The sequence below is a fragment of the Phyllostomus hastatus genome, unplaced genomic scaffold (assembly GCF_019186645.2).
Source record: "Phyllostomus hastatus isolate PE091 unplaced genomic scaffold, TTU_PhHast_1.1 phas_scaffold_443, whole genome shotgun sequence".
Classification (NCBI taxonomy): Eukaryota; Metazoa; Chordata; class Mammalia; order Chiroptera; family Phyllostomidae; genus Phyllostomus; species Phyllostomus hastatus.
In genome coordinates, this window is record NW_025334031.1 from 1,714,402 (window position 1) to 1,738,842 (window position 24,441).

Sequence of the window (24,441 nt, forward strand, 5' to 3'; positions counted from 1 at the left end):
CAGGTCCCCGCCCCCACGGCTCCTGTGGTCAAGGTGGACGACGGACTCCATTCTCTGTGCTCTGCTCTAAGCTTGAATCATTTCAGACAGAGACCCCCTTCATTATTTTGTAATGAAAATCATCACAGAAGTGAAGCGTGGAGAAACACTTCCTCCGGGAGGGGCGCACGCACTGGGCCTCACAAACATTCAGCCCCACCGACCCGGTCGGCCCACGAAGAGGAACCGTCAGAGCCTTAAACACAGACTTGCGTTCAAGGGTGCCGATTCCAACGCAACACCTCAGAACGGGGTGCAGGTGGTGGCGTGTGAGGGGGACGTCAGAGAAACCACTTCGGAGCCCACAGATGCGCTAACAACTGTGCCCTGCCCAGCAGAGCCTGTGTGGCACAGAGACACAGCATGACAGTGTCCGAGCTGCATCCCACCAGCTGGGGTGTGGGGGTGCTGGCCCCAGAGAGAGGGAGCAGGTGTGGGCGGGGCCAGTGTGCAGGCCCCGCCTCCCTCTGAAGCTGGGCAGCTGTGCTTTCCCTCAGCAGTCTCAGCGATGCTGGTGTTTCACGACGGTTGTGCAAGGGCGAGGGCAGCGGACACCCGTGATGGCTACGGCTGGAAGCCAGAGGCCGCTGCGAGTTTCCGAGGTCCTCTCGCCACGGAGGAGCAGCCCAGCCTCCCGGAAGCCCCAGGGGACGGGCGGGCGGGAAGCAGGCGGGCCCAGGGAACCTCAGTGCCCGGAGAGAGCGGAGGAAGAAAGAGGGACACAGACCCAGAAGGGAAACGCCAGCAAACTCAGTCTAGATGGATGACCAGTGAGAGCGCAGGGTGAGGGGAAAATTCACGGACTCTTAGATGTGTGTTCACACTCGGGGAGGAGGACTCGCCCACCCATCTCGGCAGATGAGGCCCCGGGGCCACAGGCGACCTGGAAGGGGGCACGCAATGACGGCAAGGCCTCCACTTGCTGGGAAGAGGGGACAGGAGGGGACACGGGGATACCAGGGTGCTGCAGTGGGAGGAGGGGCCCCCACCGCCTGGGAACGGGCACGGCTCCGGTCATGCCCGTGCCCCACCTGCAGAGGGTCGGCGGTGGCAGTCACCTCCCACAGTGCAGCGGACAGGAAAAGGAGCAGGATGCACATGCTGTGTCCCCCTGCCCCACCAGCAGTTAGTGACACCTGCAGGACCAGGGAGAGAAATCCCACTCACACTGGCCCTCACCTGCTACCTGGGGTTGGGGCTCTGCGACAGGGCGGAGCAGAAGAGCCAGGCCAGGTCCCCACCGAGACCCCTCACCCACAGCCCCCAGGTGCTTGTCTCCAAGATCTGAAACTGAGAGCCATCGGCCAGGCGCCCAGTCATGTGTCACTGGAATTGCTCTGGCACTGGAATGGAACCCGTCAGCCACGGCAGGCTGACGGGTCACGAACAGTGCTCTGGTGACACCCGGCTCGGCCAGGAGGCATGCACCACCCCAACATGACCCACGGCCGCAGACATTCAGGGAGACGGGTTCTGTCACCAACCAAAGAGCAGGGGAGTGCCTTTCGGTCTCCCGCACCTGCAGGCACTCTTCCAGACAGACACGCAGCAGGCCGCCCCCCCCATCAGTGCCTTGGGTCGCTGGTCAAGCACAGCTCGTACCCACTGTCTTTTTAGACAGACCTTACGTACCACGCCCCTGAAGATTTAGGGGGCGCTAAGGAAGAAGATGGTACAGGACACACTAGCCAAGAAACCACAGCATGCCACCGGGGACACCACGTGGGCCCAGAGTCCAACCCCGTGTCCGACTCCCGCACCTGCCGCCAGGCGGCGAGTGGCCGAGGGCACCTGCTAGGCTGCCCTAACTCTCAGGGAGCGCTGGCTCCAGTCAGTGGCACGTGAGCAGTGGGTCTGACGTCTTGCTCTGGTCCCGGGCCCTTGACGCCCAGCGTCCTGACGCCTCCTGACACCAGCCGGAGGCTCAAAGGTCAGCACTCACCATCGGCTGCCCGGGCTCTGAAAACTTCACTTGAATATCCTGCAGGTGTTTCAAGATCGGCTCGTCGTACTCCTGAAACACAGAGAGAGGGAAGGGACCTCCAGTGGGCTTCTGGAAACAACACACGTGTCCCTGTGGAGTCACAGGTGCATCACTCCTGGGTGCTGGACAGTGGGCCCCAGGGGAGCCCTGTCCTAGTCAAGTGCTGACTCCCAGGAAGTCACCTACCCGTTCCCCGGCGACTGTTGGAGGGGACAGCAGAGGGCGCCACATTGCCGGCAGCCATTGGAGCCGGCCAGAGGCCGGCGGTCCCGAGTGTCTCCAAAGAGACAGAACCACAAGGCAGGCTTAGGTCTGTAATGACGCTGGCAGCCACTGCCCCCACAGTGGCCCATGGCAATAAACAGGCAAAGCCCACCACACAGCCACTGCCAGTCCAGAGCACTCGCCAGGCGTGGCTGAGACCACCTGGCAGGCGCCAGAGCGCCCAACCACAGCCCCGGGCCTTTCAGATGCTCACCAACGCTGTCACCCCAGAAGGTCCAAGAGGAGGAGAGAGGCAAGACTCGAAACCCAGACACCACCCCCAGAGGGAACACCTGGAGAACAGCTACTCCTTTACCACCGCCGTCTGGGGGCTGAACGGAAAGGCTTCCCGAGGTTCCACTAAGTTCTAAAAATTGAGTCTGATGACTACCAAGCTCCCAATGTTAAGAATGAGAGAGAAAACAGCCAACGGCGCAAATACACAGCAAGTCTCTAGAAAAGTGACCTTGATCTGAGGGTCGAGGCCCTGAGACCCCACGTCACTGACAGGGCCTGCGCCTCGTCCTGAACGCTCAGGTGAGTGTCATCCCTGGTGTGCCCCCAGCTCCAGGGCACCAGGTCTTCAAGCGCGTCCCCGCACCCCGGCAGTGCCCACTGGTATTTCTCCAAATCCGTGAAGCAAGCGCCGCGTCCTGCCCATCCCCCGAGGACAAGAACTTGGCGTGGCTGGAGCGTGGCGCTGCCCCCAGGCACCGAGGAGAGTGCTGAAGCCGCTCCCCCAGATTCTCCACACTCTCCCCGCAGCCACCCAGTCCGGCCACCCCACCGAGAACAGCGGACTCGGGGCCGGCCGGTCTTCGGGACTTAACCATCGACCAGACGGAACCTCCGACCACCCCCTGCCCCTGCCGCCAGGCCACCGTGCCGACCTCTCACCCCCCCGCCCCGCAACGAGTGAGCAGCTAGAAAGGCCAGCATGTCTGCTCACAGCTTCGGGACAGACAGCAGGGCTCCTCGGCTTAAACACCGGAGCACGCCACCCACGCAGAGGTGTGCAGAGCATGAGCGACACCTCGCTGCAGGCCGCCCAAGGGTGCCGCTGCCCTCAAAACCAAGGGGACGCAGGGGCGAAGCGCCAAGGCCACCCCGGGTTACTAACCAGCACCAAGGGCTGGTCACCCCAGCAAGTCCCCTGCCGGCGCCCATCAGCCCCATCACTGGAAGTCCGCCACCGTGCACCGGGGCCCCGACCAGCAGCACGGGCCCCACCCAGGCACGTCAGGAACACAGCCCTCGGGCCCCACCCAGGCCCACGGACTCAGAACCTGCGTGTCCCTGGGAAGGGCACTCCTACTGAGGCCCGGGACAACCTGCCCTGTGAGTCTGTCCGTCTGCTCCGCTGCGTGGGGACTTCCCACCCCTTGGGGCACACCAGAACCCCGGCTCTTCCGAGCCACATGTTTCAGACGAGACCGCTCCTGAGCGGGGATCGCAGCGAGAGCCTCTCCCCCCGCAGGGGACGCCGCCGAGCGCCCGTGAGCAGGCCGCGGTGGCCGTGAGAGCATGCCCTGCCGCCCAGGGCGGTGCGCTCACCTGGACCAGCTCGCTCAGCATGTCCACGTTTCTGAAGATGGTGAACCAGAACTCCGGGATGCCTTTGGGGCTGGGCTCCTCCGCTGCTGCGGCCTCTTTGTCCGCTATGACTACTTTGTTCTTCACGTCTCCCTGGAAATACAGACGCAGGACAGAACACTCACCACAAAGCAACACAGTGGCAGTGGGGTGGCTTGACGTGGGCACCCATTTCAGAATTCCACGCACTCTGCTGCCCCAAGCCCATGACCTTGGCATCTGCATCTCCGGGCCACTGAGCAGGTCACGATTTCAAATGTTTCCGGGGACAAAGCACTCAAGGCTCCCCCTCCAGGTGCAATCTCGGGATGTAACTGAAACTGGCGGGAGGGCCGAGCGGCGGTCCGAGGAAAGGCTGTGAGGAGCGGGCTCCACGAGGCGTCCGTCTGGGGCTGGGGACGTCACCCAGCTCCGCACAGCTCCCGGGGCCGCCGCGCCCGGACGACTGTCCCACTCCAGGACGGCGACGCTCATCATCCCGCCAGGCAGAGGCACCGTGTGAGCACGAGGGCGGGGGGCGGAAAGGCCTCGAGGCAATGTCGAGACCCCAGGGCAGCAGGGGAGGAGGCAGGGCCAGCACTGCACGGGGCCAGGGGGCCAGCGGCCGTGCCCCGTCACGGGGGACCTTGCGAGGAGGCCAGCCCCACGGGGCGTGTGACCCGGCAGAGGCAGCGTGTGCTTGAGCGGTGAGGGTCTGGTTCACAGCCACACTGACCCGCGGCCACGGCCTCAGCTAGGCCAGGCTCTACGTCTTTTCTAGATCAAAAACACGGGGCCACCGCAAGTAACGTGGACTTCAAGAACACCCCTAAAACTTAGTTTCACAGAGCAGAAGCCCGTCATCTCCCCAAAACAAACTCAGGCCAACGGAGTGAGCTTGCTAGCATGCCGAGACATTCTGTGGCCCTGGAATGGGACCCCTCACCAGAAGAGGCGACGAACAGGTGACGGACAGGGCACATCACCAAAAGGACCCCTAACTCATTCATTTCAAGCGGTGAAAGGCACCCTGGCCGGATGTTTCCACGCACCCCCTCCCCACAAGCCCGCTGGCTGGTGGCCACCAACCAGCACGTGACGGAGACTCCCGCCAGTGTGTCACTCGTCTCTGCTCAGGCGACACGACCCCACGCCTCACTGCGCACTCTGCGGAGGTGCCTCGGAGGGCCAAGGGGGGCGGGGGTGTGGGGCTCACTGCATCGCCCGGCGTGTGCAGGGAGGCGCCGGGCCCAGCGCTGCTCAGTGTGCATCCCCAGAGAAATCTCCACACCCGACCCGGGGGCACCCCTGGCGCTGTCGGCCCTTCTCTTTGCAAAGCCGCACAGGTCACTGGGAGGCGCCTCTTGCCTCCACCAGCGCTGGACCAGAACACACGGCGCACCCGCTAAAAACACAGCACGTCGACTTACAGCCAACTTGTCCTCCTCTTCGTTCTCGCTGTGCCACTCCGCTTCCGAGTCTGTGGGCTCGACGTTGCCAGTGACGAACTCCCTTCTCTAGGTGAGAGTGGGGCTTTCTTAGAGTCAAGGCATTCGGAAAGGCAAGAGTCAAGGCCACGGGTCTGTGAGCATCTACGGAAGGACTGTGAACACTGAGGCCCCTATAACTTACTTTAAGGCTCCAAGTCAAGAAGGGCCTAAGGAGGACCTTCACCAACTTGCTGCGTGACCTGGACGCTTCACCGCAAGGGAGGTGGGGGAGGTGCGACTGCCCAGGGTTAAGGACGCGCTACCCACCTTGTCGAAGAGAGGCTGGTACAGCGCCGCATACTTCCGCTCCAGGTCATGGACCTCCTCGTAGAACTTGGCCTCTATGTGAGCGCACTTCACCTGCAGCTGTTTCAGTGCGTTGATCCTTCTTTTTACCGCTTTAGGTAAACTAAAGAGGGAGTTAAAGAAAAGCTACGTTCCATTAAAATAAATTAAGGTTAACGTAGAATTAACACCCTTACTGTGAAAAAGAGCTAACCGTTAAGAAATGGACACACACTCTATTAGGAGAAAAAAGGTGGGGGGAGGAAGCCAAGAAGGTAATCTTCAAAATAAAAATAAACACAGAAGAAAAGTTTATCTTACAAAACGTCCGAAAGAGCATAGCTAGAACTCCCGTTCTCCCTACCAGGCGAGCAATGAAGAAAGGACCGGGCCCGGCCCGGCCCGGCGAGGCGGACGGAGCACAGGGCAGCCCGGGCTGCTCCCTCAGGAGCAGGAAGAAGGGGAAGACGGCCCTTGGGCCCAGGCATGCCCCCGGAGAGGACATGTCTATCCTCAGGGGACGGCCCAGCTCCGTGTGCCCTCAAGTCCACAGGACCTGCCCCCGAGCGCCCCGCGCCCCGGGGGGCTCCGGCAGACACCCCAAGGGAGCCCCAGGAATGGGTTACTCTCTTCTGCCGCCAGGCAACTGAGGGCCTCTCTGCCTGGCCACACTCTTCTAGGCTCTAAAAACACTGTAGCTTGTGAGCGTCACATTTGTAAATCGGGAGGAAAAAAATACTTTCAGCCCTTTCTCACAATCTGGAAGGCAGAGCAGATCCTTGGGCCCTGCCACAGACCAGACCACAACCGACCCACCCCACTGGCAGCCCGGCCCCACCCTCTGAGCCCCCACCACCCGGACTGTCCTCGGGGTGGAGCTTGCTAGTGTCCGCACAGCCCCTGTGCTGGGTCTGTCACACCCACGGCCACCTCAGGGTGAATGCTGTTCACAGACCCCAACAACCACCTCCCTGGGACTCGGGCAGGGGATGAGAACACGCAAGCAGCGGAGTAATAACTCAACAGAACAGGGACAGGCTGGCACCTGTGCTGCGTCTCTGCACCAGTCACATGCCTTTGAAACTTCCTAAAAACGCTTTCAAGTCTTCCTGGTGCCGTACAAGTAACAAAGGGCTCTGAGCAAACTAGACGTGGCTGTGCCCCGACTGTCCTGGGTCAGCGGCAGTGACGGCGCCCACCCCACAGACCCCGGCCCGCCGCCCAGCTTCTAAAGCAGAGACCCGGGAACTGCTGCCACTGGTGCCACTGCCGAGACCTCCTGAGTCGCCTCCAGGAGAGCCCTCCATCCAAGCCAGGCAGATCCCAAGGGTCCCCCGGCCCCCGCCGTGACAGCCTCGGAACACAGAGCTCCACATGGGGGACCACGGAGGGGGGGATGTTCAGAGCCTGAGCTGCACCGACCGCCGGGGGAGGCCCAGCAGCAGCCCCTCCTTACAGGAGGGGGACGGCCGGGCCTCAGAAGGGCCTTCCCTGAAGGCCCAGGCCCGCGTGCTGCAGGACCCAAGGGGAAACCGCAGGGGAGGGGCTCCCAGCTGGCCGGATCCAAGCGCATACCCCCCCCCCCCTTCCCGGCCACCTCTTCCCCGAGCCACCCCCACCCGACTCACAGGCTGGGCTGGGTCCTCTCGCACGGCCACCAGATGGCGCTGTGTGCTCACCTGCCAGGGACCCCCACCCCGGCTGCCTTTCCCCCATGGGTCTGGGTCCCTCCACCAGACTCCAAACCCAAGTAAGCTCACCCGGAACCCAGGGCCCTGCTCAGCAGGCAGCGCTGCCGAATGAAACACACAGTTTCTGTTCTAAGGAACAGAGAAGTCGTTTCTTCTTCGCTCCTGAGAGTTGCACCGTGTCTCCCCCGCAGCACTTACGTCTCAATGTAGCTGGAAGGAGTGTGGGAGACACTGTCGAGCCGCTCCTGCAAGGCTGCCAGGACCTGAGGGTTCTGCATCACCTGGTCCGTGAGTGTCTCTGGTCAGAGTTCAAGAAAAAGGCAGGCGGCCGTCAGATGTGCCCAGCCCAGAGCAGCCGAGGGCTGGGGTCACCAACTCACGACGACTCTCCCACGCTCGCCTACTTTAACTTCTAAACACAGCCGAGTGGCTTGTAAAGATGTGTTTTGAAAATATTTAAAATGCATTTCACAGGCCTGGGATATTCCCTGTTAATCACCTGCACGGGCAGTTAAAACCCACTGGAAGGCACCAAGATTTCCGGGTGTCGCCTCGGCTGGCCAGGCCCCAGTCTCCGACCGAGGACACCATCGCCTCCTATCACCTTGCCCCCCCCACCCCCTGCCCAGTCCCACGGGGGGGCCCAGAAGGCAGCACGGAGTACACAGACCGACGGGCTCTCGGAGCAGGTGCCCACTCGGGCCCGGCACGCAGCCAGGAAAGCCCAGCTCTCACCAGTTCCCTGGCGGCCGGACTTCCAAGTGCCCTTGGTGCACCTCCACCGGCAACACCCTCCTGCCCGAACCCGTCTCCTGCACAGGATGTGTCCTAACCAGCCCCTCGCAGAGGTCGCCTGTCTCCTCCGCCATGCTGCCTGTACAGCCCACACTCAAGGCACCAGCAGAAAGCGTGTGCCCCACCACCGCACGCTCACCATGGAGCTGAGCTGGCAGCGCCTGGCCCACAGCACTCACTCAGTGTCTGCAGGGCCGGCCCCCTCCCCCTCCCCCCGGTGCCCCAGAGACCCAGGCGCAAAGGCAGCCGGACCCGGCACTGGCAAGCGCTCTTTCTAACCCGGGGCGAACACCACCCCGAGGCACCGTGCTGAATGCACGCAAGCGGCACGCACGAAACTGGTCCCACACGCGCCCACACTCGCCCCCTCTAGCTCTGGCTACTGCAAGGCCAAGAACAGTGACGCCTAGCACCTGCGTTTTGGTTTTTAACTCTCTCCGCGGACACAGGGCCCCTTCGATAACTGGGAGCGCCCAGGTGTGGAGCGAGGGGAGTTCGAGAGAGGACAGTGGAACGCCGCTTGTGCCGCAAGGCGACTCAGGAGGGCACGGAGAGCTGACGGGGCGCGGAGGAGGACGCCGAGGCCAGCCCGCAGGCCCCGCAGGTCAGGCGGGACCGTGTGCACATCGGAGCGAGCAGCGGTGGCCACCGATAAACAGGTAACCCGTGCCTCCGCAGCAACACTGAAAGAGGGGGTCTTAACAGTGGCCGCACGTGGCAGGGTGTCAGGTTTAGAACGGCCCCCCGGCACCCACCAGGATCATCACTGGCTTGGCAAGGTCGTCAGGGGCGCTGAGCCACCGAGTGAGAGTCTGATGGAGGACAAGAGAGTCCGGTTATTTAACGACAGGACCCTCAGGGTGGAGAAGTCTGGCAGACACGGTCCTAACCGAGGCACCAAGCCCAGGGCCCGCACCGGGTCGCCTGCGAAGTGTGTGCCCCGAACCTAACGAGGAAACCAGCAGACCCACCCCCTCTGTGGACAGCACACACGACAGCCGCCCGCGAGGCCTGCTGCCCCAAGGGTAAGAGGGCGGGGGAGTGGGGGCAGTCCCACACAGGAGACAGACGGAATCACGTGCAATGCACGACCGCCGCTGGTCCTGGCTTTGCGTGTGGGGCGCAGTGCAGACCTGCTGGGGAAAGGGGCAACGTGAACAGGACTGCACTCAAGATCCCACTCAGATTAGGCTTCCTGGCGGCGGTCATGAGGGTTCACCTCAGTCTCAGAAATTCACCCTGAACTGTTCCAGGGGCTCTTTCAGCCGGTATATGTACAACCTGCTTTCAAAGCGTCCAGAGAGAGAAAAGCACAGACAGACTTGAAAACAGAGGGGAGAAAGCACACCCGTGAGTCGAGGGGCAAAGGATGCTACTGGGACGTGGCTCAGCAGTCAGGGAAGAGAAGGCACCAATGAAAACACTGGTCACTGGTCAGTCCACACGGACACCAAGTGACCAGAGTCTGTGTTTCCTATAATGAAAAAATTCCATCCCTGGCTGGTGTGGCTCAGTGGACTGAGCACCGGCCTGTGAACCAAAGGGTCACCGGTTCAATTCCCAGTCAGGGCACATGCCTGGGTTGCAGGCCGGGTCCCCAGTGGGCTGTGTGCAAGAGGCAACCACACACTGATGTTTCTCCCACTCTCTTTCTGCCTTCCTTCCCCTCGCTAAACATAAATAAAACTTTAAAAAAATTACTCATTTTCATTTTAATTAGTCTAACTCTTCCTAAAATCTTTCAATGCTTTGGTACTGTAATAAATGGCTCCAGGGCAGGAGGCCCCGCTCTGCACACAAACGCCCCAACCACTAGCTCCCCTGGGGCAGGGAACTGACCTGTGGCCCTTGCATCTCTCCCGGCCTCCAAGGACTCTGACGGAACTCCATCTGAAAAGCTGAAACAATGTGAAACAAAAGTATTACTGTAAAGAAAGCTCCAAGGACAAACAGCTCAGAGCATTCGTATTTCACCCCTTGGGAGATGTCTCAATGCTGACTCCACAGGTTACATGTGGGAGACTTTGTTATTAAAACACTTGACCACTTAACAACCCCATCATCCCCCCACCCCCACGCCACTCTTCACTTTTAACTTCCAACCTGGAGCCCTCTGGCTGGTGTGGCTCAGTGGACTGAGCACTGGCCTGCGAACCAAAGGGTCACTGGTTCGATTCCCAGTCAGGGCAAATGCCTGGGTGGAGGACCAGGTCCCCAGCTGGGGGCACATGAGAGCAACCGACTATGTTTCCCTCACACTGATGTTTCTTCTCTCATTCTCCTTCCCTTCCTCTCTCTAAAAGTAAAAAACTAAAATTTAAAAAAAAAAAAAAAAGTCTACCTGTAACTCTAAAAAAAATTTGCTCCCAGCTCTAAAACCAAACCCACCAACCCACCAACAGGAGAGGACTGATGGTGTGGAGGGCTGCTGACCACAGCTGAGCCAACCTCCCTCGGTGGGGGCAGCGCCCACAGCAGCCCCGTGAGCCAGCCACACGGCTCTGCGAGCAACCACCTCACGAGCAGGCTCTGCTCCTAGAGAGGCCCGGACACACCGCCCGCACCCACGGCGCACTGCAGAAACACTGCACGCCACACCCCAGTGGGACCCTGGGCACGAGCCACAGGACAGACCGCGCCCTGGGCCACAGGGGCCAGGACGTGAGGTGGGGTCGGGTCGGTCGCAGGGCTTCACCCGGCGGTGCTCCAGCCAGAGGAGCCAGAGGACCACTTCCCACTAGGGTTTCGGCCTCCGAGTCTGAGGCACGTCCCTGTGGGAGCAGCTCTTTAAGGGGCTCAAGGACACGGGGAGGGGGAGGGGAGAGCGCCGCTGGCTAGAGCATGAGACGTTTGTGAAGTGAAGCTTACCTGTTGCTCACCAACTAAAACTGAAACTCCAATAAACAAGGTCCATTTGGCTTACCTGTTATCTGCCATCTGAATGTTTTTGTCTCCTAGAAATTAAAGAAGAGTTGTAACAATTAACATTACTGAACATTTACAAACAAAAATAAATTGGCAAATGCTTTCTTTTACCAGCACTCCCCACACAGACACGACCCACTTTCTAGGAGGGGCGGGGGACTTTCTGGGGCGACAGGAATGTCGGAGACTGCGAAGTTGCTTACCCGGACGCGCACACTAGTCAAAACTCATCAAATTACACACTTAGGACCTACACACTGCAGTGTGAGTACACTTCACTCATAAAAAAGTTCTCTTGTTGGTACTAAAATGACAAGACTTCAGAATAGAAACCATCAATTCTGATTTGCCTCATCTCTAAGTTTCAGGAACAGGGATGTGTATGTACGCAAGACCGATCATTTCAGAGCGGTTCAGAGCGCTCCCTGGTGGGCGCGCCGCCGCAGGCGCACTCTGCACATCCTTATCCACCCCGGCAGGCGCGGCACACCCGAGAGACCCCCGCACCAGGCTGGCAGTTCACCTCCAGCTCAGGGGACTTGCACCTGTGGACATCAGAGTGAGGTTCTGGGACAAGCCCTTTTTAAAGAGCACTTGACAATGAAATGCCAAAGCCCCCCCTAAATGCAGAGAGCCCTTACACGAAAAACACAAGGCAACCTTCCTAACAGAGGTTCCTCATCTCGGACACAGCCAATGCCCCTCGGGTCTCTCTGAAGGTCCGCTCCGAGCCGGCCCCCGCTCAGTCTCGTTTGTGGGTACTTGAGCGCCACCCAACCCTCAATCACATCGCTTTCAGGTTAAACAAAAACCCTTCATGTTTCATAAAAACAGCTTCAACTGGAAACGATCTGCAACTCAACCACATTTTCCATCGGTAATTTTGTTTCAAAATAAAATGTGAATTATTTTTAACGTTCAAAATACTACATTAATTGTTACACTATCTTTTTCAGAAAACTAAATGAGTTAAGGGAGCAGATGAAAGCCATCCAGACAAAAATAACGCAATAAATGCAACAAATACGACAACGGCTGGGCTGGCCGTGCCCAGCACCTGGCCAAGTTAGAGCAGCGGCCCAACAGGCTTTCCAGGGTCCCTGCGCCTCCCCCACTCCAGGCCCCCCCAGGAACCCCAGTCCCGCCTCCCCACGCTTACTCCCAGCTCACGCTGCCCCGCGGGCTGCAAGGACACGCGCAGCCCTGCAGTCACAGGGTTCCCAAGCGTACTGTCTACTCTTCCACATAAATGTGGAGCGCAAGGCAACCTGATGTGCGTGGAGCGAACACACTTCCCACTGACTAGCTATTAAACACCGAGGGTTTCCCCTCTGATGATGTCTACGTCACCCCACGTCACTCTTATTTATGACAGCAGCAGGACCGCTGGGTCGGAGGTATGCATGTTTACACACCAGCCCCAGCTATGACCCGGCCACCTAGCTAAAGCTCTCCACAGTCTAACCCAGGGGTCCCCAAGCCCCCGGCTGTGGACCAGTACTGATCTGTGGCCTGCTGGGAACCTGGCCACACAGGTCAGCAGCAGCAGCAGCGAAGAAGCTTCCCTCAAATGACTGCCTCCTGCACCCCTGCCCGCCGTCCGTGGAAAACCTGTCTCCCCAGAAACCGGCCCTGGTGCCACAAAGGGGGGGGCCCGCTGTCTCGCACCCCGCCCGAAGCCCCTCCGCAGCCCCCCACACTGACTGCTGGGAGAAGGCGCTGCTCTCTCGGGGCACCGTCAGCACCGGCTTATCGGACAGACTCTGGAGTTCACCGCCCACCCAACCACCACCGAGCCACACCCAACCCCACCGCCTCCTGTGCCCGCAAGGGGCCTCCGTGACAGTGCCTGCCTGCACCGGACGCTCTCGGCGGCTCGCCCGTGGAGGGAGGGCCCCCAGAGCACAGGGGAGGACCGGAGGCTGGGACGAGGAGCCGCTGGAGCCGCGACCACCTGGCTAGGAAGACGCAAGCGTGGGTTTCTGCCGACCTAAAGTAACGGCGGGGAACGGAGGTGAGCTCGCACTCCTAGAGTGCGCTTGGGAACAGCAGAGGAGCTGCAGTTTGGGACAGGCAATTGGGTCAGGACCGCTGCTTTTGGGGGTAAGATTTTATGTTTTCTTTATTTTTAGACAGGGAAAGGTAGGGGAAAATAGAGAAACATCAATGTTTGGGTGCCTCTCACATGCCACCCCCACCCCCGGCCCGCGACCCAGGCATGTGTCCTGACTGGGAATTGGACTGGCGACCCTCTGGTTTGCAGGCCGATACGATGCTCCATCCACTGAGCCCCACCTGCCAGGGCACGGACCGCTGCTCTTATGGGCAGCGTGCAAAGGGGGAACACCCAAGCGGGGCCTGCGGCAAGTCCGCTGGCTCACAGGTGGGGAGAGGTCCCGGGCGGTGCTCACTGGTCAGGGGATGTCTCCATCTCCCGTAAACCAGGCACTCACACGACACCAGTCTCCAGTCCGTCTGTTTCATCTTTCCGAGTGGGCATGTGTGAGACCCTCCATTTCACACCTCGCTCCACTTTAGACTAAAATCCGCACATTTCACACCCAGACCCTCCTGACCTTCCCCTGCCGCCACCACCCACTTCACCCCCTGCAGCCACTTGCACCTGCCCCACTCAGGACCGGGACAACAGCTGACATCTCCGATCTCCGTCAGGGTCAGACCAGGACCCTGCAGGCCAGCGGCATCCCCAGACACCCACTGCTGAGAAGCGGCGTGCAAACGCCCCTCCCAGCCTGGACCGCAGGTGGTCCAGGGCCTGAAACAGCGTCTGGCACAGGCCAGAGAGGTCTGCTTGCCTTCCCTTGGGCTGACACCGCTCCAGTCCAGCGGACCGCCACGGTCCACTGATCATTGTCCATCTGCGTGAAGGCACGGGCTATTTCTCAATCCCACTGTTGGTGACATTATGGCAAAAGTTAACTTAAGCCAGCATTCCTAACACAACACAACATTCCCAATAAATAAATAAGTAAACAAATAAGCTAGATCAAGGACAGAGGAAAAGCCAGAGACCGAGTGTAAGGAACGGGGAGGCGGCAGCAAGCCCAGCACACGCTGTCTGGGGCGGAGCAGACCCGCGGTAAACGGCCTGCTTGGGGCCTGGGTATCAGTCCTGTCCCCACCGTCTCTGAGGCGTGTGGTCTCGGGTCAACGCCCATGAACCAAAGACAGAACCACACGCATGAAGTGCTGTGCCCAGTCCACGGCCCATTCGGGTCTCTCCCTACGCTCTCCACTGCAACGTGCTCACAGAGCGTCACGGCCACCGCTTCACGTGAAGCCGCCCGCCGGCTCGCACACCGCCCCTACACCGATGGGATGACGACGCAGGGGCGGGGCAGGGGGGGGTGGAAAAGGCAACCGAGTCAGACTATGAGAGGGACACTAGATGAAAGAGTATTCTGAAATTTCCAAAGGAGTCGGCAGCAGGCCCCCCGTGAGCCCGCAGCGCTCAGTGTGCGCCGGCATACACGTGTGCACGACCGCACAGGCGCACGCTCTGCGTTCTGTCACACCAGGTAACTCTCGGTCCTACCCACAGTCAACTCGCTTTTGCTCCAGCAACACACCTCTTCTCACAAGGAAGAGTTTTTAATTTTCCGTCAGCCCCGCGGCCAGGCTCGAGCCTCCAGCAGCACTTCCCCGGTCAGCTAAGGACCACGTCGGAAGGGACAGAGGAGCCCCACTGCTCTAGGGAGGAGCCAGGACCCCCCCCAAGAGGAGGACACCCCACGCCCCCACCCAGAAACCTGGCTGGTCCACACAGCCCTGGGACAGCCCCACCTCGCCCGTGCTGCTCGCACCAGCAGACCCTCCACCTGGTCCGGCACCCCGCTCCCTGGCATTAGAAGACAACCGGGTGGAAATCAGTATGCCGGAAGGGAAGTGAGAGCAAGTGCAAACCCCAAATCACCCAGACAAGTTCCCAGAGCGGTGGTAAACGTTCCTGCGGAACAACACACCCTCCACTTGCCCCTGTGACCTCTCACCGACCAACCAGAGAGGCCCGGGTTCTGGACTCACACAGACAGTCTTGGAATCATGTTCACACTGGTTTCAATCATACATAACGACATACATGCCCGCCTCCTTCCCTAGGCATTTATCAAAAATTTTAATTTAGCCCTGGCTGGTGTGGCTCAGTGGACTGAGCACCAGCCTGTGAACCAAAAGGTCAACGGTTTGATTCCCAGGCAGGGCACATGCCTGGGTTGTGGGCCAGGTCCCCAGTAGGGAGTAAGAGGCAACCACACACTGATGTTTCTCTCCCTCCCTCCTCTCTCTCAAAATAAATAAATAAATAAATAAGTAAGTAAGTAAACTTTAAAAATTATAAATAAAACAATCACATGCATGTTTACAGAGGAACTAGGACTGGCAACTAGTCAGTTAATGCAGCCACGCGTCAGGTACGAGAGCGCACGCACCAGCTTTGTCTGTGTGGAACCACTGCCTTTGTGACCCACGGGTTAAGACAAGAAAGGATGACCGGTTAGGCCTGTCTTACCCCTGAAGTGCAAGCCCCACCAGGGCAGGGACCCGTGTGCTCAGCACAGCGATCCCCGTGCCCAGCACGGGCCTGGGCAGGCCACAGTGGCCAGGCGGTGGCTCGCTGCCTCACTCATCTGCAGGCCGGCTCTCGGAGGCCAGGGGCAGCGCGCGTGCTGCCTGTGTGCGGCCGCCCCCCCCACACACACGCAGTTTTAAGACACAGAGGAAGCCACCCTGCTTACCAGACAAGGGCGGGCAGCCTTTTCAGAGACCTGCTCGAGGCCAAGCCCTGTTTTTAGGAAGAATTCAAGAACCTACTTCCTTCCCTTAACCAAAACACTCTTTGTACTGAGGGCACAGCAGGTCTTCATTGGCTACGGCTCCAACTTCCTCCTCTGCTCCCTGCAACTCACTAGACTCCACTGAGAAGGCAACGTTTCAAGTTTTTCTTACTACGACAGGAGTTCAAGACCCTGCCGCCCCGTCTGCACGGCTTTTCCCTCCCCACCCTATTTAAAACTGCACCCCCAACCCCTAGGGCCTCTGTCTCCGTTTCCTCTCAAAAGCACCTACACCGCCCAGCCCGTCCGTCTCTTGCTTGGGGGGGCGGGGGGGGCGGAGGTCTTCCGTCTCGTGGCGTGACAGCTCAGCGCCCAGAACGAGCACACGGATGTGCTCGGGGTGCCCACTTCTCTGTAACCAGGGAAACGAGGAACGCTTTAAACCAGAATACACTGCATTCTTACAACCTGTCCACATAACGGCTTAAAGCGTAGAGATGGCGCTCCTACCATAAGACGATGAAAGAAACCTCATCTTGTTTCTGGCCTTTTCAAGCTTTTGGGGGGATCATAGTAATAAAATGCACAGACGGGAAGCACACTTCAGCTACAGTAGCTGACAGAGCACACTTGTAAGAAGAAATGGAAGGCCACACACGGTCAGGACCAAGAGGTAAAGACCACAAAGGGACCTTTGGTAGTTTTCTCACTGCACAAACGCACTGCCTCTCCAGTTACTAAGTGCTCGTGAAACTCAAAGTTCAATGGCAAACAGAACAGTGGCCCTGCTTTCTCGCAAGAGGGCAGGGCAGGAGACCAGTGGCCGTCAGATGAACAATTTAAAAATCTGTGCCACCACCGACTTCTTATAAACGTGTAACAGTCCGACACAAAGTTTCCACTGCCCATCGGGAAGGGTCTCCCCGGTTACTGTGGGTGGGCTCGTGGAACGTCTCACGGCCGCAGTGCAGGGAGGCCAGTCAAAGTGCGCGAAGGCCCCCCACGAGCGATTTCCTGCAGCCAGTCCACTCCAGCAGCTCACGGCTTCTAGTGTCGCGCGAGGGAATGTCAGCCTTTTGCACCGGATGCCTACAAACACTTCTCGCCGCCGCCGCACTTCCCGCGCCGGCCAGCAGCGGGCGCCCGCGCGCCGGCTCCACGTGCAGCCAGATTCCGCGGATTTGGCGCAGCTGAGGGTCTCGCAACCCAACTCAAAGTGCTTCATCTCTGGAAAACCGTGACCTGCCCCCGCGGACAAAACCCCTGAACTCAAAATTCCACAGAAGAGCCTGATCATCTAAACGGCCAATTCCCGCACTGCAGCGCCCGAACGTTTTCAGAGGCCGAACAACCCTAAAAGTGACTTTAGAATCCTGTTTACCGAGGCTGTCAAACCAACAATGATAATCAGTTACTGAAAATAACTCCTGTAATTTCTCCAACCACTACTCTGCACTTGTTCTGAAAAGCAACGCAAAACTCAGAGAAGTGTTCGGATGTCAGGACGCGGAGGCGCAGGCCACCAACCGACACTCAGGCCAGACGCGGGGACCCGCCAGCAGGGACGGCGCCCAGGCCCGTGCTGCGTGCGGCGCTGAAATGACCGCTACCCCGTATTGTAACTACTTATTCTGAGAACAGTGATCGTCCTCATACCTAGAAAACAGACCTTAAAACCCCAGTGAAAACGTCCCCAAGGAACCTCGGGAAGGTCACAACTGCTGCACCTGCTTTGTCTAGAGAACGAGGCCCTTCTGTCCCTCTCGTTCTCCAACAATCTGGGCTTTGGAGTCGCATGTGTATTAACCAGCAAGGTCTTCACTGATGTTTTCGAGTCTCCCAGGAGGACAACCGTCCCTGTCCCCGAACCTGCAAATCAGCTCACGAGCGGAGAGGACTCGTTTGGGGGGCTTCCTTCTCCGGCCCGGCCGGCGCTGCAAAGGGGACCCCCCACGCGCCTCGGGCTGAACCTCCGGAGGGTGCCCCGGGCCCGCCCGCCGGCGCGGATCCGTTTCCAGAACCCACGCGGGCACGGTTGGCGGACCCACGGGAGGACGAGCTGGACACGACCAACCCGCGCGAGCGCTCGCGCACCGGCTCCGGCGCGTCCACGAGCGGACACAACTCGGCCGGAAGGAAAACTTTCATCCCCTGTAGGGAGGCGGCGGTGAGGCCGAGTTCGGCTGCCGGCGGGGCGCCCCCCCTCGGCCCCGCCTCCCGGCCCCGCCGTCCTCCCGGGCGGGGGCGCGGCAGCACCCGCCGGGCGCCCGGGAAAGGCTGGCGCGCGGGCACAGGCGCCGCCCCAGGTGTGCACGGCTACGGCCGCAGGGAGGCAGCGACTCCGGGGGACAGGCGTCTGCCCGGCCGGGCCGAGCGCGCACTCGAAGCACCGGCACGAGAGACCCTCCACTAGCCCCGGTTCTACCGGGGCCGCGCAGGACGGCGCGGTCGGCGGCCCGGAGACCGGGCCGGGGGGACGCGCACGGGAGCCACGCGGTCCGGACGGCCCCCGGGGGCTGCTGCCGCCCCCTTCGGAGCCGGAAGGCAAGCAGGAAACTTTCCTTCCCGGAACGCGCTCGGGCGACTCACCCCGCCTCCGAGGAAGGCGCTCCTTGTGTCTCCGGGGGGCGGGAGGAGGCGGCGGCGGCGCAGCGGCCCCGCGGCCAGCGCCCCGAGCCCGCCCTGCGGGGTCCTCCCTCCCCGGCCCCCCGCCGCAGCCAGGAGGCACGCGCGCGCCGTCTGCTCGTAAACAGACCAACCCCCGCCCGACGCACGTCCGGAGCCGAGCCGCCGAGGTCGCGCCCCGCTCCCGCCTCCACCTCCGGGACAGCGCCGGCTCCGACAACAAAGGCCCGCAGGCGGCTCCGCGCTCCCTCGCGAGCGGAGGCCCAGCCGCCGGCCCCGGCTCGCTCGGGCGGCACGGGAGCGGCTCGGCCAGCGACCTTAACCTTCCCGGGGACGCCGCGCGCGAACAAAGCTGCTCCTGACCTTCAGGGCCGCGCCGGGGGCGGGCGGAGCGGGGAGGGACACCCGCCGCCCGCCGGGCCTCGCCGCGAGCCCGCCGCCGCCTGCCCGGCCTCGCCGCGGGCCCGCCGCCGCCGCCGCCGCTCCCGGCTCCGCCCTGGCCGCCGCGGCCTCCGCGGGTGTCCCCCAGTCCCCGACCCCCGGTCCCGCCGGCCACCCCAGGGCGCCGTCACCCGGCTGAGATCCCGCGTCCGCACCTCACGCCTCCTGCGGCAGTAGCGGCGGCAGAGGCTTCGCTCGCTCCTGGGACTGCGCCGCCGTGGCCGCCAACAACGCTGTTTCCCATTGGCCGAGCTCTCTGTCTCCGCCCTCCTCGAGAAAGGTGGGCTGTGATTGGGCTGCTTCGGCGCAAGTCCACTGCGCTCCGGCGCCGCGGGCGAGGACCAATCAGAGGCTCGCCGCGATGCGACCCCGGAGCCGAATGCAAATTCGGGGAGCGACGCCGGCGGAGGCGCGCGCTCGCCCGCCCACTCTCCTTCCGCCTCATTGAGGGGCGGGGGCGCGCGGAGTCCACGTGGAGGGCAACCCGCCCGAGCGCCCTCTCGCGGGTCCCGCGTGGGGCCCCCGCGCCCTTCCCACCCTGCCGCTTCACCTCCACCCCAGTAACGCGCCGCGCTAGCTCAGCGGGCTCTTCTGTCTCCAGGACTGTGCCCGCGGGGGTCCTCGCACCCACGCACGCAGGGTCTCCCACCGGGCAGCGCCAGCCCCGCGCTTCTCAGCGCTCGCGCCTGCCGCCGGCCCGGGTGGACCCCTGCGGGCCAGCGGGCCCCGATGCGGGCGAGCGCAGGTGCCACCGGGGTACGGGCGACCTCACGGTGTGTGGAAGAGCGCTGAGCTAAGGACATCCGGAGTGGGGTGACGTTTGGGTTGGAAAACCGCATGGCCAGGCTTCGGCTTCTGAGCGCTCGTTTCCACGCTGTCCCTGAAACTGGGGCCTTTCTTTTTATTCACTTTCTCAGAAACTTTCCTTTTCGTGGGGTTGCCTTTGAAACAGTTTCGAATTTCTCGCAAAAGTGTGCCTTCGGCCCTGGCGGGTGTAGCTCCGTGGATTGAGCGCGGGCTGCAAACCAAAGGGTCGCCGGTTCGATTCCTAGTCAGGGCACATGCCTGGGTTGCAGGCCAACTCCTCAGTGGGGGGCCATGTGAGAGGCAACCACACATTGATGTTTCTCGCCCTTTCCCCCTTCCACTCTCTCTAAGTGAATAAATTAAAAATCTTTAAAACAAAAAAGTGTTCCTTCCTGTCCTGTGGTGTCCTGTGGCCTGTGGTGTTTAGGGGGTGGGCGTCTGGAGGCCCCTGGTCGAGGGGCTCAAAGACACAAGGTCAAGGTGGCCCGGGGGCCCAGGGCAGGACCCACACTTCCGAGCCTCGCTGCGGGTGCAGCTGTGACTCCTACTTACCTTACTTGGATCTTTGGACTTTCCTGTAACGACCCTACTTTGCTATCAGGCCGGGTGGGGCAGAGCTGGGGGGAAAGAAAGTATTTTCAAGTTGGGAGGTCTCTCCTGTTTAATAAAGGCTCAAATCCCCGGAGGAATCCGGTCCTGCTCAGACATTGGGAATTGGTACAGCTGGCATGGAGCTGGGGGAGCCCCTGTGGGAGCTGCCCACCCCCCACTAGTGGCACTTGGGAGGCCCCCCGGGGTGGGCAGAAAGCTGGGCCTGGTCCCTGGGGGATCCCATGAGGGTGGGGGACTGGCTGTGGCAGTGGGGCTTTCCCTGGGTCCTGTGGCCGCCCACCTTCCCAGGGAGTTGGCAGGGAGGTGGGTGGCCACGTCCACACAAGGTCTGTCTGTGTCAGTGTCGAGAACGCTGTTTCAACTCCCACAGCAAAGCGCCACAAAGCGGGGGCCTTAGAAAGCACAGGAGACGTGGCTTCTCGCCGGCCCAGAGGCGAGGATGGAGACCTGAGGGGTTGCAGGGCTGGGCTCCCGCCGAAGGCCCCAGGGGAGGGTCCTTCCAGCCTCTTCCAGCTTCTGGGGCCCCAGGCGCGCTGGCGGCCACATCTCCCCAGTGTGGGCCACGGTCTTCATGTGGCCTTGTGTCTGTCCCCCTGTGTCTCCAGGACACCCCAGTTACTGCATGGGCACACACAGTAATGGCCTCGTTTTAACGCCTGCAAGGACCCTGTCCCCCCATGCCCAGCACACAGGTGCTGGGGGTGAGGGCTGCACCCATCCCTGGGGCCGCCGCCTAGCATGATGAGGCGGTCAGGTGTCCTGGCCAGCAGGCCACACAGCGGTGAACTGCGTGAGGGTACAGGTAGCCCTGGGCCGGCCCCCAGGGCCCAGACCCCTGCTCTACCAACGCTAGCAGGATGGTCATGGCCAAGAGCCTGTGCCTCCATCTCCCCACCTGTAACCCGGGGGCACTTGGGGGGTTACAAGCAGGGGGCCTGCTTAGTGCGGCTGGGGGAGAGTCGGAACAGCCCCGGGCCAGCAGCCAGCTTGGCACAGGTGCCAGCTGTTGTGACCTCCCCGCCAGCACAGTGAGGGGAGGGGACCAAGTACCTGAGGACACAGGTCGGGAAGGGGGTCGTAGAGCTGAAGCCCAGGCCTGTCCTTTGGTGCCTGTCCCCCAATCCCCAGAAGTCTGTCCCATGTGCAGCTGAGCCTGCATCCTGCCCCACCTAGGTGACACCTGGTCCCCACTGGCCCTGGTGCTCCGGATGACTGGTAGCAGCCACCACGGGGCCTATACACTAAGCCCAGGGCGGCTCTGGGCTGGAGGGCTAACTGCTGGAGAGAGGCCAGGCCCGGGAAGGTGGAGCCCACACCCTCTGGCCTGCCCCTCTGGGGATCTGATGGGTTCGGCAGGAGACCCCTTTCGGGGGATTGTGGGTGAGATCCAAGCCCTCACCCACATTTTCCCTTGGTGGCTCCTGCCTGTCAGTGCAGCCCAGCCGGGCGGTCACCTCCTCCGAGAAGCCTTCCCTGAACACTCCCTCACCGCGCCCCCCACCTCCCCAGCTTCACTCCCTCGGGGTGCCCCGTGCAGGCTTTTCCAAGCGCAGGCACGTTCACGCGGCTCTGTGTTGTCTGTCCCTCCCCACCCTGTGTGCTACCCATGCCCACCGTTGGAAGGAGGAGGGCCGGGCAGGCTGGCACCCAGGGCCCAGTGGGAGTGGGTCAGCAGGGAGGGTCGGGTGGGCACACCATCTGGGGCAGAGAGCCCCTCGGAGGCTGGGAGGCGAGTGGCAGTGTGTCTGGGACTCACAGAGCGGCCCGTGTCCCCAAGGAGAGTGCCGGGGGGCCCTGCCCCGTGGGAGGTGAGCCTGGGGAAGGGGCCCGGGATGCGTTTGCAGGGCAGGGATTCGGGGGAGCAGGGCGGCGGCAGGCGATGCCGGGGCAGGCTGTCCTGGGCGTCCTCCCTGCAGGTGGAGGTGAGGGGGGCGCCAGGCACAGCGACACCAATGTTGCCATGCCAAGCGGTCCACCTGGGTCTGACCCTCCCTCAGATCCCGGGCACGGGGTCTCGGGGTCCCTGGCAGGGATGGGAGCAAGGGCCCCACACGGCCAGCTGTGCACAGAGCGGCCCGTTCCTGTCTCAGGGACTGAGGCCCCAGTCCTCACCCACCCACACTCATTGTGACTGCTTTTGACCCGTGTCACAGCCTGGAATGGGTGTATTTAAATGAAGATTTAAGCCTTCAGATGTGTGTTTCTGTTAAAGACAGCAAAACACAAGAATTGCTGTCTCTGTGGGTCCCCCGGGGTGGCCACCCTGCACCCCAGTAGCAGGGCGGCTCCATCCGCAGAGGGGTGTTCTCCCCAATCTGGATCCGGGTGTCCCAGGGCCTCGCTCCCTCTGGAGACTCCAGAGGGGGGGTCGGGCCTCCCCCATACAGCTTCCGGGGCTCCGGGCACCCCTCCGGCCTCTGCCTCTGTGGGCGTGTGTCTCCTTACAAAGACCCCAGTTGTGGGACTTGGGGCCCAGCCCCTCCAGCGTGACCCCTTTTCAACCTGACCACAGCTGCGGGGACCCTGTTTCCAGGTAAGTCACGTTGCAGGCGACAGTCTTCACCCCAGCGCGAAGCTGCTCTGGGAAACCTCGGGCAGTGGCCGCTGCGGGGCTCTCCCTGCAGACCACAGGTGGACAGCCACCCCGGGGGTCCCGGGTTCCCAGAGCCTCCCACTCGGGGATCGCCCTCGCTCACCTAGGTCCTGGCGATGTCCCCGGACACCTGGGGGGAGATGCCACCAGCAGCAGCAGCGCCACTGGCTGCCGGGGGACATGGGCTCCCAGTGTGAGGGACCTTGTGCATGAAGGCGCCACCCCACCCTGGACCACAGGCTTTGGGGACCCGCCAAGAGGCTGCTCCAGAGCCCCAGGCGGCGAAGCTGGTCCCCATTTCTCAGGACAGCCGGAAGGCAGGGGCAGGCTCCCGCCCCACCCTCAGCACACTGCCACTCCCAACGGCGTCCTCGCCTCTGCCCCAGGTCCTTCCACACACACGGAGCTCCGCTGAGGCCAGGGCCTCGTCTTCCTCGGGGTCGCCCAGTCTCTCCATGACCGCAGTCCCTTCTGATCATCCCGTCCCGGCAGCAGGGGCACCAGCAGACAGGTCTCTGCTGGGCTGGGTCCTGCCCTTCACCAGCCAAGGCCCTTGTTTCCGTGGTTTGAGGTCACGGCCCCATCCTCCTGCTGGGGGACGTCCCTGCCACCCCCATCCTCCACACTGCCCACCAGCGTGCAGACCAGCTCTGACCACGCCACTCTGCTGCTCCACACCCTTTCACAGCCCCCTACTGCCCACCCTCGAGATCGGAAGGGGCAGGCGGGCAGATCAGTTTGTTGACAAGCCCGCAGATGGTGATGCTAAGTGGGACTGGGGCTGAGAAGCGCTGGGATCGGAGCCCCTGGTGGCGGGGGGGCAGCCCAAGGCCTCTGGCCACGTGAGTTTCATCTTCCCAGCATCCTCACTGCCTCTGTCCAGCTCTGAGCTCCTGCCCACGGGCCACAGTCCCTGTGTGCGTGCCCCCTGCGGCCTCCCCTGCCGGCTGGGGCACTGGGCCGCCCTGCCCCTGCTCACTGCTCCCTGGCCGGCCTCCCTCGGCGGCCGTCCCTAGACCGAGCTCAGGACAACAGGCAAGGGCTCCTCCCCACTCCGACGGGACTGTGCCTCATCTCGGTGTCAGTGAATGACGGCACCGCCCCAGCCCACCAGTGTCCTGGGCGGACCTCATCGTCCCCACCCCCAGAGGAGGAAGTGGAAACCCAGGATGGGCAACTTCCCGAGCCCCACAGCTGAGAAACAGCCAGACCCAACCAACAGCCTGCAGGGCAGCAGCTTGCTGAGCGGCCCCCGGAGCTGGCAAAAGAGAGGGGGCCCCCAACGTCCCTCCACTGGGCAGTGGCACCTGGATTACGAGGCGCTCACGAAACGGGCACGTGGCGATGAGCAGGACCGAGCAGCCCCGCAGTGGGCTGGTGCACGGAGACGTCTCCGGTGTCCCTCGCAGGGACGCACAACCCGAGTGGATGTGCGAACCTCGCACCCTCGGAAGGGAGGGGTCCGGAGGCGTTCCCCAAACTGTGACAGGCCCTCAGGTGGCCTTGCAGGCACGCTCTGTCCCTG

General features: G+C 61.9%; 1 protein-coding gene and 1 non-coding gene across 4 annotated transcripts in view; both read right to left on the reverse strand.

Annotated features, from left to right (window-relative positions):
* NAP1L4 (nucleosome assembly protein 1 like 4) overlaps positions 1-19,146 on the reverse strand; it is a 32,866-nt gene extending 13,720 nt beyond the window's left edge. The window contains exons 1-8 of one of the 3 annotated variants that reach the window (XM_045821026.1): positions 19,060-19,146; positions 11,044-11,074; positions 9,960-10,018; positions 7,524-7,623; positions 5,617-5,758; positions 5,290-5,376; positions 3,842-3,973; positions 1,982-2,053 (exon numbers count right to left, since the gene is read on the reverse strand). In XM_045821026.1, coding sequence (XP_045676982.1) covers positions 1,982-2,053; positions 3,842-3,973; positions 5,290-5,376; positions 5,617-5,758; positions 7,524-7,623; positions 9,960-10,018; positions 11,044-11,057 — 606 coding nt within the window. In that variant the 5' untranslated portion in view covers positions 11,058-11,074; positions 19,060-19,146. Of the gene's footprint in view, positions 1-1,981; positions 2,054-3,841; positions 3,974-5,289; positions 5,377-5,616; positions 5,759-7,523; positions 7,624-9,959; positions 10,019-11,043; positions 11,075-18,427; positions 18,530-19,059 lie in introns of those variants that run through there. The other 2 variants (XM_045821027.1, XM_045821029.1) reach the window with 2 other exon arrangements.
* LOC123807377 lies at positions 1,309-1,434 on the reverse strand. The gene has a single exon (XR_006783635.1). It is a non-coding gene; the product is annotated as a small nucleolar RNA SNORA54 (small nucleolar RNA).
* Positions 19,147-24,441: the final 5,295 nt, after the last annotated feature.